The sequence below is a fragment of the Phyllobates terribilis genome, unplaced genomic scaffold, assembly GCF_046119375.1.
Source record: "Phyllobates terribilis strain yellow unplaced genomic scaffold, ASM4611937v1 Scaffold_2__4_contigs__length_985480577, whole genome shotgun sequence".
In the NCBI taxonomy this organism is placed as follows: domain Eukaryota; kingdom Metazoa; phylum Chordata; class Amphibia; order Anura; family Dendrobatidae; genus Phyllobates; species Phyllobates terribilis.
The window spans coordinates 617,207,618-617,221,681 of record NW_027362762.1 but is presented as its reverse complement, the minus strand read 5'-3'; the positions used below and the strand labels follow the sequence as shown (position 1 = coordinate 617,221,681).

At 41.1% G+C, this 14,064-nt stretch overlaps 1 protein-coding gene across 6 annotated transcripts in view; it reads left to right on the top strand.

The window, feature by feature from the left end:
• The window catches only part of ATP2B4 (ATPase plasma membrane Ca2+ transporting 4), a 186,933-nt gene that overhangs the window by 161,747 nt on the left and 11,122 nt on the right, over positions 1 to 14,064 (top strand). For 2 of the 6 annotated variants that reach the window (XM_073666568.1, XM_073666567.1), the window contains one exon: positions 6,096 to 6,273. The exons of 3 other annotated variants lie outside the window; for them this stretch is intronic. In XM_073666568.1, coding sequence (XP_073522669.1) covers positions 6,096 to 6,273 — 178 coding nt within the window. The remainder of the gene's footprint in view (positions 1 to 6,095; positions 6,274 to 14,064) is intronic. One more of the 6 variants, XM_073666569.1, reaches the window with a different exon arrangement.

Here is a 14,064-nt window from a genome sequence, read left to right as displayed (position 1 = left end):
AGCCATGAGTCTTCTTGGGAATGATGCAACAAGTTTTTCACACCTGGATTTGGGGATCCTCTGCCATTCTTCCTTCCAGATCCTCTCCAGTTCCGTCAGGTTGGATGGTGAACGTTGGTGGACAGCCATTTTCAGGTTTCTCCAGAGATGCTCAATTGGGTTTAGGTCAGGGCTCTGGCTGGGCCAGTCAAGAATGGTCACAGAGTTGTTCTGAAGCCACTCCTTTGTTATTTTAGCTGTGTTCTTAGGGTGCAAGATGGGGTGCAGAGTGTACTTTAATGAGAAAAAAAATGAACTTTTTAGAATTTACCAAATGGCTGCAATGAAACAAAGAGTGAAAATTTTAAAGGGGTCTGAATACTTTCTGTACCCACTGTGTGTGTATGTATAGATCTACATATATATGTGTAGATATCTACATATATATATACAGTACAGACCAAAAGTTTGGACACATCTTCTCATTTAAAGATTTTTCTGTATTTTCATGACTATGAAAAATGTACATTCACACTGAAGGCATCAAAACTATGAATTAACACATGTGGAATTATATACTTATCAAAAAAGTGTGAAACAACTGAAAATATGTGTTATATTCTAGGTTCTTCAAAGTAGCCACCTTTTGCTTTGATGACTGCTTTGCACACTCTTGGCATTCTCTTGATGAGCTTCAAGAGGTAGCCACCGGAAATGGTCTTCCAACAATCTTGAAGGATTTCCCAGAGATGCTTAGGACTTGTTGGCCCTTTTGCTTTCACTCTGCGGTCCAGCTCACACCAAACCATCTCGATTGGGTTCAGGTCTGGTGACTGTGAAGGCCAGGTCATCTGGCGTAGCACCCCATCACTCTCCTTCTTGGTCAAATAGCACTTACACAGCCTGGAGGTGTGTTTGGGTCATTGTCCTGTTGAAAAATAAATGATGGTGCAACTAAACGCAAACCGGATGGAATAGCATGCCGCTGCAAGATGCTGTGGTAGCCATGCTGGTTCAGTATGCCTTCAATTTTGAATAAATCCCCAACAGTGTCACCAGCAAAGCACCCCCACACCATCACACCTCCTCCTCCATGCTTCACGGTGGGAACTAGGCATGTAGAGTCCATCCGTTCACCTTCTCTGCGTCGCTCAAAGGCACAGTGGTTGGAACCAAAGATCTCAAATTTTGACTCATCAGACCAAAGCACAGATTTCCACTGGTCTAATGTCCATTCCTTGTGTTCTTTAGCCCAAACAAGTCTCTTCTGCGTGTTGCCTGTCCTTAGCAGTGGTTTCCTAGCAGCTATTTTACCATGAAGGCCTGCTGCACAAAGTCTCCTCTTAACAGTTGTTGAAGGGATGTGTCTGCTGCTAGAACTCTGTGTGGCATTGACCTGGTCTCTAATCTGAGCTGCTGTTAACCTGCGATTTCTGAGGCTGGTGACTCGGATAAACTTATCCTCAGAAGCAGAGGCGACTCTTGGTCTTCCTTTCCTGGGGCGGTCCTCTTGTGAGCCAGTTTCTTTGTAGCGCTTGATGGTTTTTGCAACTGCACTTGGGGACACTTTCAAAGTTTGCCCAATTTTTCGCATTGAGTCACCTTAATTTCTTAAAGTAATGATGGCCACTCATTTTTCCTTACTTAGCTGCTTTTTTCTTGCCATAATACAAATTCTAACAGTCTATTCAGTAGGACTATCAGCTGTGTATCCACCTGACTTCTGCACAACACAACTGATGGTCCCAACCCCATTTATAAGGCAAGAAATCCCACTTATTAAACCTGACAGGGCACACCTGTGAAGTGAAAACCATTTCCGGTGACTACCTCTTGAAGCTCATCAAGAGAATGCCAAGAGTGTGCAAAGCAGTCATCAAAGCAAAAGGTGGCTACTTTGAAGAACCTAGAATATAAGACATATTTTCAGTTGTTTCACACTTTTTTTTTTTTATACACACACACACACACACACACACACACACACACACACACACACACACACACACACACACACACACACACACACACACAGTGTTCCAAATTATTATGCAAATAATATTTTCCCAGATTTTCCCAAATTACCTATATGAATTGCAGTCATTGTAATTTTCCAGTCAAATAACTATTAGAGTACAATTGAAAGGTTTTTGTACAAACTGCCTATGATAACAGGATATTTTTAAAAAAATAAAAAAACTCAAACTGCACTCAAAATGCATGTTCCAAATTATTATGCACAGCAGAGTTTTCAACCTTTTCATTTTAATAAAAAACAAAAAAATGGTCATTTTTGAAATTATAAGCATTAGCAGGTTATTACAAACTGAAATCAAACAGTGTGTGTATATATATATATATATATATATATATATATATATATATATATATATATATATATATATATATAAATATATATATATATACAGTAATATAATATATGCTCATCTCTACATTTAGCTAGAGCAGTGCTGCTATAGGCTTCCTTTGATACCCTACACATGGCATGTGATGGCTTATACATACACACTTTTACAGCTTATTTCCTTATAGATCTATGTCATATTCGAATGGTTTCAAGTATTCATGTATATGAAGTCTTTCTTACTATTGTACATATAAAGCATGAATGAACTCATGAGAACAATTGCAGTCAAGTATTTGCAGCGGCCATTACAGTCCCGCATTATTCTTCATTATTCTTGCAAACTAGGTCTGCTAAAAAGAGATAAGGTCACTAAGCAGCTTAGTGGCCACTGACTAGGGATCTTTTTCTGGCTCTTGAATCTGCTGTTGTCTTGGTAATCTCATCTCACTTATGGAATAACAGTGTTCAATTTTTCTATGTTGTTTAAAAAATGTATCTTCAAGTGTCTTTTCTGGCTTTCCTGCTGAACCCTTTTGCTTACTTAATCCTCTGTGACCCATTTTACTGTATTTTTTTTTTATATATTTTGAAGCCTAAATTCATATTGTAGTATATACTTTATAAGGTAAAATAGATAAAGGGGTATTGCAGTTTCAGTGAACTGAGTATTATTTGTATTATGAAAAGTTAAAGGGAAACTGTCAGATTATCAGTGCTGCCCAAACCATCGGCTGCTTGAAACAGGAACAGCTCACTCATTGCAGGCATCTGTGTTTCACTTTGAAACACTGCAGCATTTAAAGGGGATCTGTCAGCAGGTTTATGCTATGTAATCTAAGTGCAGCATGATGTTGGGACAGAGACCCTGATTCCTGCGATGTATCACTTCCTAGGCTGTGTGTTGCGGTTTCAATAATATCATTGTTTTAGCAGCAGGAGATTATCACTACAGGACTAGGTGTCTCATGCCATGTAGACCTCCTGCTCTGTATAACCCAGTATCCAGAATTTATTAGCAGCTTTCTGTCAGTGCACCATGTACACAGAAAGCTGCCCATCAGTTGTGAGGGTGAGTTTACACAGGGCTCAGCATTCAGAGAACTGCCAGATCTACAGCAAAGAAAACTGATTTATCAAAACTGCACCAAGCAGGCTAGTAAGTGACTTATCACTGGAATTAGGGGCTTTGTCCCTATATCATGCTGCTCTCAGATTACATAGCAAAACCTGCTGACAGATTCCCTTTAAACTAATCCATTGTTTAAAGATTAGCTGGTAACGAGGAGAGCAGGCTCCTCTTCATTGACGGATCTTTCACTATTTGTGTATAGGGAGTTACCTCCATGGTATATGAAATAAAAACCTGTCCTGGACATGTGGTGGAGAGACGGGTGAAGGACTGGTTACAGGTACACTACCATTATCAGAGCACCTGGGTGTCACATGACCATTCACAGATTTTTAGCCCCTGGAAATAAACAGGGAAAGTAGAGACCTTAAACTAAGGAATCGATGGAAATTGTATGTTTTCATGTTACAAAGTGTACCCTATTTGCCAAAATTGTAATACCCCTTAAATTTAGGATATATACCGGTCTTTAAAAAAAAAAAGCGCCTAGAAGAGTGCAGAGGGCTGTACAGTGCATCCATATGCTTCGGACTGCATACAGAAGTTTTATTTTGTCCAAGGAAAAATCTTGGCAGATTTAATGCATGCCATGTAATGATGCAAATATTCTAAGCGTGAATAGACTGAGTATTACATAGTGGCACATGGAGACCCGCTGTCACTGCTCCGCAGTATGCCTGAGTTCTGTGCCCCTTAGGGCCTCATTTGTCCATAGCAGCTAATCAGAGCTAAACTTTTTTTTCTTTAACTTCTCTGGTAAATTTAAAGTTGTGCTCTGATTGGTCGTTATGGGAGAAGAAAAGAGTTTTCTTATAGACTTGTTTAATAGCTTCCACAAGAGAAGTAACCTCTTACACTTGCCAGATTTCCATAGATGTGCAGGTATACTCATTCTTCGCCAATAGCTGACTGTTATATTCTACATTCCCATAAGCACTGAATGTTGTTGATCTGTCATAAAATGTGTGTTTTTGGGCGTTTTTTTTTCCAGTATTTTCCTTTAACGTCTTAAATTTGCAGTTCTGTAATATTTAAAAAAAAATCATGTAGAAGAAATATTCAATAACCCATAGGGCTTTAGAAATGTCAAATTCCATTAGTTGCCATGTGATTCAATCAACAGTTGTCCTGTGAATCCAAGCAAGATGGAAATCTAACTGCTTTACGACTCAGCAACAACAGAAAGCTAAAAATCCAGCCTTGCCCTTTGTTATTGCAAAAAAAAAAACAATATTCCATTATTAATAAAGTATGATACAATACTGGTTGATTTAAAAGTCTCCACACATAAATATAGAGAATTCCTGGGTTGTTTTAAATGGTCTCTTAATGCTAACCTACTTAATTTTTACTTTGGACTCTTGATTATGTTGTGCCATAAAAACAAAGACCTGAATGAAAGAGCACATTGCAATTGCAATGAAGCACACAACACTAGATGTGTTAAATGGTTATTCTCAAATCGCTTGGATAGGGGATAACTTGCTGATCGTGAGATTACAGCTTGGAGCCCAGAGAACTGAATGGAGCGGAGGTGCACATGTGCAGCCTCAACCCCAGGGATCTCCAACCTGTGCCTCGGGAGCCATATGTGGCTAGCGGGACTATGATGTGCAGCTCGTGGCTGATTGTCACCTTGGTGCATTATTACCAGGTCTGGAAAACAGCTGTGAACAGCGGGTCTCCAGATGGTGACTTTCGTGAGTAGCCCCACACAAGAGCAGATCTGAGTGGGGCTTGTTGGAGAGAGACATTAAGTAAGTGCTAAGCTGAACATAGGTCAAGATAGAGGTGCTTGAAGTTGGATGCGATAGTGTGGTGGGAATGCTTGATGCAAGAATTCCGAATGAGGGTAAGGTGGGAACCTCTGGATGCAAGTATACTACCTCAGTTTTATTTCTGTGGGGAAACTTTGGCTGTCGTTATACCTATAATGTGGGTTTTGCGTGTCATTACTGTAAGGGAGGCCGGAGCTGGCTGTCACTACTCAGGTAAGGGCTCTGGATGTGGCTTGCGACCCTCGCTCAGGGCTGAATATGGCTTTCAAGGTAAAAAAAATGGTTGGGGGTTCGCTGCCTACCCCGTTTATGGTCTACTGCTGAGCACAGTTCTTGGCCATTTCCTGCAGTCTCTCCTGCGCACATCCCCTCCATTCAAGGCAGGGCTGGAGAACCTTATTCTCAGGGACCCAAAGCACCGATCTCAAGTTCACTGGTGGCCAAATGGTTGGACTCCCAGCAATTAGCAAGTTGTCCCCTATCCTATGGGAAAGCTTGATTTGTTTGGTAATAACCCTTTTCCACAACGTCTCCAGAAATGGGAGAGACTGTATTTGTATTATCCGTGAATGACACCCATATGTAGCATGTTTTGGGAGGTTAGTTTGTTTCTTTATGTATCCAGACTTTCAAACAACCTTTACGTATATGTATGCATATCAAGATTTATCTTTACACTTTTGTCTCTATTGTTCTGTTTAATAACACTTTATATTCTAGTAATATTTACCTTTTTCTGTTTTGTTCAGAATGCTGTAATGTCTCAGTCTTCCTTAGCTCTCTTTATTTCTCATCTGTTTCCTCCTCTGACTTTAGTGTGTCTCCCTCTGATTCCTTACAGATGGACGTAGTTTATACATTCCAGACGGGCGGTACCTCTTTACAAGGGGCTCTGAGGCGCCAGCCTTCCACCATTAGCCAGCACCTCGATGCTAAACATGTCTCTAGCCCAACACATGTAGCTCTGTCCTCTGCTACCTCTCCCCCAGCCACCTCTGCTGCTGCTGCTTCTGTGGGCAGTGAGTTCAACACTATTACAATGCATGCTGTGCACTTGGGCTGCTGGTCACTTCTGTCTGTCTCCTAACACTGTCACTATCCAGACGACCAAGTCATCTAACCCAGGGAAGGGTGTGATGGGGATTGCTCATTCTCACTTTTTGCCTTTTTCCCTATTTATTTGTAACTTTTCTCTTGTGATACATTTATCCTGCAGGTGACAGTCTGTTTTTGTTTGTTTTGTTATGCTTTTGTTTGCTTTTTTCTAAAAGATGAACTGTAGAGCAAAGGGATGGCCACTTAGTGCAGCCTTACTTGTTTTCTGGGCCATGGTGATATTTAATAGAAAAGCCTGTAGTGGAAGGGCCAGTTACTTTTTCAGCTTTGGAGAGTCCTAGAATTTTAGATTTTTTTTTTGTAGCAAAAAGAAAAGATATTTGTAACAATAATAAGTGTGTATGACATTATAATAAGGTGGTTATATATTAAAAGATAAATTACATTAAAATAAGTATCATGCCATGACTGATAATTGTAGGCATTGCAGGCACTATTGCCTGATAGAAATAGAATAGTTTAGCATTAATTAAATGATAAAGATTCGTAAATGGAAAAAAATCAGCAGAACATATGTAGATAAGAAAAAAAAAACCTCAAACCTAGCAAGTGTTCATATTTGGTTCTGTTAACACCATGTCTGGGCTGTTTTATTAAAGTAGCATTCCATTACTTACAGGTGTTTCTCACTAAATTAGAATATCATCAAAAAGTTAATTGATTTCAGTTCTTCAATAGAAAAAGTGAAACTCATATTATATAGACAAAGCAGACAAGCTGAAGGCAGCTATCAAAGCACCCTGGGCTTCCATAACACCTCAGCAGTGCCACAGGCTGATCGCCTCCATGCCACGCCGCATTGATGCAGCAATTGATGAAAAAGGAGCCCTGACCAAGTATTGAGTGCATTTACTGAACATACATTTCAGTAGGCCAACATTTTGGATTTTAAAAACATTTTCAACCTGCTGTTATAAAGTATTCTAATTTACTGAGATAATGACTTTGTGTTTTCATTGGCTGTAAGCCATAATCATCAACATTAACAGAAATAAACACTTGAAATAGATCACTCTGTTTATAATGACTATATAATATGAGTTTCACTTTTTGTGTTGAAGAACTGAAATAAATTAACTTTTTGATGATATTCTAATTTAGTGAGATGCAACTGTATATGATTACTCTGATTGAACCTGAATACCTTAAAGTGACACTCAAGCGGGGTATTTTATTATTTATTTCCCCATCATTTATGTATGTACAGTATATGCAGTAAAATATTTGCTGGTTACTGTCCTCTGCCTTTCCAGAGCTGCTCCTGGGCTCTTCTGAATCCATATGACTGCAACACTTTCTTGCCTTCTCACACAGCGGGCTGTTACTACTTTTTAATGTAAGTCTATGTAACCCTTGTTCTGAGTCTCATAGACTTACATTACGAAAATGACTTCTAGTCCACACAACTGTGGTCATATGATGTAGAAGACCGGAGCAATGCTGGAAATGACAGAAGACAGCGACCAGAAAATATTTTAATACGTACACTGAACATACATTACTGATGGCAAACGGATAGGGAAGTGGAAAAAAAAACACTTGATTGGTACTTTAAAGTATTTCGGGTGTTCAGTCAGGGTAATTATACCTAAAAATAAGTATACTTAGGTTATATTCATATGGAGGTTTTTTTACGAGATTTTTTTGGAGGGAATCCTCTCCAAAGTCCTCATAAAAAAAACACATAAGTGCTTGGAATACTTTTCATATTTATTTTTAATGAAATCCACTTTGCTGTTCACGTTAAGGATTTCCTGAAGTGGTTATTGGTTGAAAAACTTGTAGTTTCTTAACGCTTAAAAGACTAAACCTGCACAAAGCCTAACGAGTACTAGTTAACATGGTAAGCAAACATAAACCCATAGATTTGTGTTCTAAAACATAGTATTCTTAATGCTATTTAATATACAGTATATATATATATTTAACTTGTGTTTTTTTTGTTTTGTTTTTGTTATAAAGCATTCATACTCACCATACTTGCCTAAAACATTTGCACGATACCGAATATAATACGTGTGTGTATATACATGCGCGCACACACACACACACACACACACACACACACACACACACACACACACACACACACACACACACACACACATACATACACATATATATATATATATATATATATATGTACGCATAATTTATTTTTATTTTTTTCATACATACAAAATCTTTATAATCTCTTTACCCGTTGATTCTTGTAATTGTATCTGTTCAATTATTGTGTCTGACCCCCTGGATACTCTGTAGGCCATTTTTCAACATGCTTCCTTGTTTTGCACGGCCTCTTTCAATTGTTTGATGAACAAGTGCATGTCACTCTTTCGTTTCCCATTTCCTTTTACCAATGACCATTCCAAGTAGCATCCCCTTTTCTAATGAATTTGCGCTCATCACATGTCCAAAATAGATCAGTTTCTGCCTGATGATCTTACCTTCCAGGGACAATTTCGGATTTATATGTTCAGGAACATCTTTGTTGGTGATCCTAGCTGTCCATTAGATTTGTGTAGAAGTTTTCTCCAGCACCACAGCTCAAAGGCATCAAATTTTCTTTTTCTGCATTCACGAGTGTCCATGTCTCAGTCATACAATAAGTTGCAATTGAAAACAAAATTGCATTGAACAGTCTTGTTTGGCAATGACTGAGACGTCATTGTACTTCCATATTTGGTCCATGCTCACCATTGTTACATGCGCTAATCAAAGTTTTGAACTCTGCTGTCAAACCATCACTATGATTAATGAGAGTCTCAAGAAAAAGCTGTCAACCACTATTTTTTTTTTATTGTTGATCTTTGTGAATTTCCTCGTTCATAATTTTGGTCGTCTTGATATTCCGGTAAAGTACCATCTTCCCTCTCATTTTTCTTCACTTTCTGCCAGCAAAGTTGTATAATTTACATATCTCAGATTACTGATGGTTCTTGTGCCTGTTTTCACTCCAACACTCAAACCTAAGTCCAGCTTTCTCATAATTACTATTGCATAGAGGTTGAAAAGAAGAGAGGATGCACCCTTGTCTTGTGCCCTTTTTTTGATCTTCAACCATTCTGTATCCTCCATACCATGTTTGCACTGTAGTTTTTGATCATCGTAGAGTGACCTGAATAAACTAATCATTTGCACCGCTACTCCTACCTCACTCAGTGTTTCCCAAACTTTTCGTGCTCAATACAGTCCAAAGCCTTGATAAATTCAATGAAGCATGGGTAAAGCTTCTTCTATTACTCCCTCGTCTTTTCTATGACCCACCCCAGGTTGCCCTTACAGAATCCAGCTTGGGTACCAGACAGTTCTCCATCATGGATGTTGCCCAAGTGCTTTTGAATGATCTTTAGAAGCACCTTGATGGCATGGTGGATCACAGTGATTGTTCTATGGTTGGCATAGTTCCTGGCATCCCCTTTCTTTGTCATTGGGATGAAAACTGATCTATTACAGTCCCTTGGCCATATGCAGGTCCTTCAGATCTTCTGTCATAGTGCTGTCATTGTGGCTCTTGGGACTGGTTTAAGCAGCTCTGCAGGGATATCACCAATGCCAAATGCTTTGTTTGTTATATACAGTATTGTGCAAAAGTTTTAGGCAGGGGTGGAAAGTTAGAATGCATTAAAAATATTTGGTGCCCATCCTTTGCCTTCAAAATAGGTACAATTGCACACAGGGATTTTGTAGGATTATTATACCAAATAAGTGATCATCGTTTTCATATGTAGGCTGAAACAGTCATTAACTGAAACAGCTATGCAGGAGGCTTAAAACTATGTAAAGAACAGCAAACTCTGCACTCTGCAACCTCACCTAACCTCGATCAGTTTCATGTCACAGGTCATGCACCATGGCAAGACACAAGATAGTTGTACTGCATCAGTAAGTCCTCTCCAGGGAAAAGATTGCAAAGCAGACTGTGCTCTTCCATTATAAGATACATGTTTATTTTGTTTAATTAGTAATTTATTGAAAAACATGACATGAATTGTTAAACAGCGTGCAGAACACAGTACTATTAGAGGTAAAGTATTACCATAGCCACTAAATGGCAGAAGACTCACACAAAATAGTGGTAGTTCAAAAAGCAGACATACAAGTTCTGTCTAAAGAATGGTGTAATGTAATACACTTAAGTAGGTCAACCCCCATATAAAGTAGGGATGAAACGCGTGTTGGGGTTTAGGTGGTGGCTGATGCGGACACACTTTTACTTAATATGAGTGGTCAGTATGTTTATTATGACACATGCTCTTTTTTTTTTTTAAAACCAATTATTTTTATTTAGGTTTCAAAAATTTACAGCAAACAGTTATCAATATACATATAACAATTCACATAACGTGTAGTAATACAGTCAAAACCCTCTCCCCCCTCCCGCCAATACTCCTTATGCCGGGCATACCTGGGAACATTGACAATCATATTACCGCCATCCATGCGGACCATATTTTCCCAAAAGTTCTCTCTCCATGCCTCCGCCTGTAAATGCTTTCCTCTAAATGCATTACCGTACGTGTCTGAGCAATAAATTCCCTCCTAGTGGGGGGTTCCGAATCTGTCCATTTTTGTGCTATTAGTTTGCGTGCCACATATAGCAATCGCGCTATCGCCACTTTGTAATGTTCTGAGACAGGTATTCCATCCACCTCCCCCAAAACACACAGCACCGGGTTTCTGTCAATTGTACATGTATAAGCCCTCTCAATTTTGTTAACAACGACCAACCAATAAGCCACTAGCCGTGGGCATGACCATAGCATGTGTAGCAGTCCGGCCTGGTCCGTGCCACATCTAGGGCAACTGGAATCTCCCCTCAAGCCCGCCTTGTACAGGCGCAGCGGTGTTTTGTATGTCCTATGTATTATGTATAATTGGGAGATCCGTGCCTGCTCGCTTAGAGAGATCTTCGGGACATATTCTAGAATTGCCTCCCATTGTTCTGTTGTGAGGGTACCCACCTCCCTTTCCCATTTACTCTTTGCAATGAAGTGATTTCCCCCCAGATAGGAGTGCAGTAGGTCATGATATAAGCTCGATATGACTCCCCTCGTCCCTCCCTTCATACATACAGAGTCTAGTACAATGTCACCCTGAACAGTCATGGCTCCCAATCCACACTGTGCCCTCCAAGCATGTCGAAGCCTATAGTATTGAAATCCCCATACCAAAGGCAAATCAAATTCTTCTCTCAATTTCTCAAAGGTCTTCAGGTCCGTTCCACTCTGCAGCTGGCACACATATCTCACTCCTTGCGCCTTCCAATTGCCCATTTGACACAGCTTATTAAGTTCCGGCAGATGTTCATTGCCCAACACCGGTGAGTACTTAGTCAGCCCGTCCACCCCCCTGATCTTTTTAATAGTGTCCCATACCTTCTGAGTCAAGCCTAAGGTAGGATATATTGCTCCCAATTTCTTAAAGGTACCATCTTCTAACGCCTGGACCAGTGGGCGTCTCCCCGACACATGTACCAACACCCGGCAAGCTGCCCCTCCACAATCGGGTTCTCTCCATCCCCTGACATGCTGGCCCTGTACTGCCAAGAAATAGACCCAGGAATTGGGTGCGGCCAATCCTCCCTCCTCCTTCCCATTTTGCAGCGTTCCCAATTTAATCCTTGCCTGCCTCTTGCCCCATATCAAGGATCTGAAGATAGAATCAATACCCTGAAACCGTTTTTTTGGTAGCCATATCGGTGAGTTGTGCAAAACGTACATTAGTTGTGGCATAAGGACCATCTTAATCAGGTTAGTTCTACCCGTCACCGTCAAAGCCAATTGGCACCATGCGCCTATTTTCTTTTTAAATTTCTCTAGCAGAGGAACTAAATTCAGATCCGTGAATCGTGTCAATGGAAGCGCCACCCATATCCCAAGGTATTTAAATTGTGAAACCAGCTGGAGCTGCTTCCCCCTCTCATCTATCTCCTCCGCTTTTATTGGTCTATCTACAGCCATGACATAAGACTTGTGCCAGTTTATCTCCAGTCCCGAAATGCTCCCAAAGTGTTTAATTACATCCATCGTGCACCCCAATGCCTCTCCTGCATTTTCCAGAAATAACAGGATGTCATCGGCATACAGTGATATTTTTTCTTCCAGCCTCCCAAATTTAAATCTGACCACCCCTCTTTCAGCTCTTATTTTGGCCGCCAGGGGCTCCACTGCCACCGCAAACAATAGCGGGGACAGCGGGCACCCCTGCCTTGTGCCCCTATGTAAGTCAAACATCCCGGACCGTTCACCATTCACCTTAACTACCGCCCTTGGGGATGAGTACAATAACTTCACCCAGGCCATGAATGCGGGGCCAAATCCCATTATTTCCATGATTTTCCATAAATATTTCCATTCCACGCTATCAAATGCTTTTCTAGCGTCCAATGACATCACTATTCTCCCGCCACCATTATCAGCAGGCAGCTGCATATTAAGAAATAATCTTCTCAAGTTAACAGCCGTGGAGCGGTTGGGCATAAAGCCCGACTGGTCCTCGTGAATAACAGTATGCGCAACCCCGGTGAGCCGGGTGGCCAGGATATTAGCGAGTATTTTGACATCCGTTGTCAACAACGATATGGGCCTATACGACTCCGCATCCATGGGGTCTTTCCCCTCCTTTGGCAGAACCACTATCACCGCTTCCTCCATTGATCTCGGTAACGCCCCCTTCACCAAAGCCTCATCAAACACCGATTTCAATTTTGGAGCTAGCAGTTCCACCAGCTCCCTGTACACCTCCCCAGGTAGACCATCAGCACCCGGTGATTTGTTATTGGGCATAGACAGAATTGCACATTCCACCTCCTCCACACTCACAGGTTCATCCAACCTCATCCTATCTTCCTCAGACAATTTAGACAGTGAGATGCCTTCCAAAAATTCCTCTACGGCCCCCTCCGTGTCCCGTACTCTTGAATTGTACAGTGCCATGTAATATTCCTTGAAGACCTCCAATATGTCCTTTGTGTCTGTCAGAGTCGTCCCCGTTTGGTCTCTCAACCTGTACACCCTGGAAGACTCCCTCTGTGCCGCAGATATCACCGCCAACAAGTGACCCACTCTCTCTCCTTCCTCAAAGAATTGGGCTTGCTGAAATGCCCTTTTCCTCTCAGCTTGCATCATGTGCAGTTTATTAACTGCCTCCTGTGCCAATTTTAGTCAATTGAGAGCTACACTCGTTGGCGCCAAAATCATGTCTGCCTCTGCCCTTGTCAAGTCATCCTTTATTTGTTGATCTGCCAATTTAGTTTTGGTCTTACACCGTGAGATCTCACTTATAAAGAGTCCCCTCGTAAATGCCTTCATAGCCTCCCACACCACTGTGGCCTCAGCACTCCCTTCATTCACTTGGAAGAAGTGCTCTAGTTCTTTGGTTATGCCACCCATATCCACCACTTTAAGCCACGTCGGGTGAAGACGCCAACCTCCCCTCTGACCCTGAGCAGATCCCACTAGAAGCGTGACAACCATAGGACTATGATCCGATAGAGTCCTCTGTAGGTATTCCACCTCCCCAACCATCCCATCCATAGCAGTATCCCCAAAAGCCAGGTCTATCCTTGACAGTGTTCCGTGTGTAGCCGAATGACACGAGAAGGTCCTCTTACCCTCATTTCGTACTCTCCACAGATCCACCAGCCCCAGCTCCCCCACGTAGGTGCCAAATGCAGTCATTCCGTCCCGTCC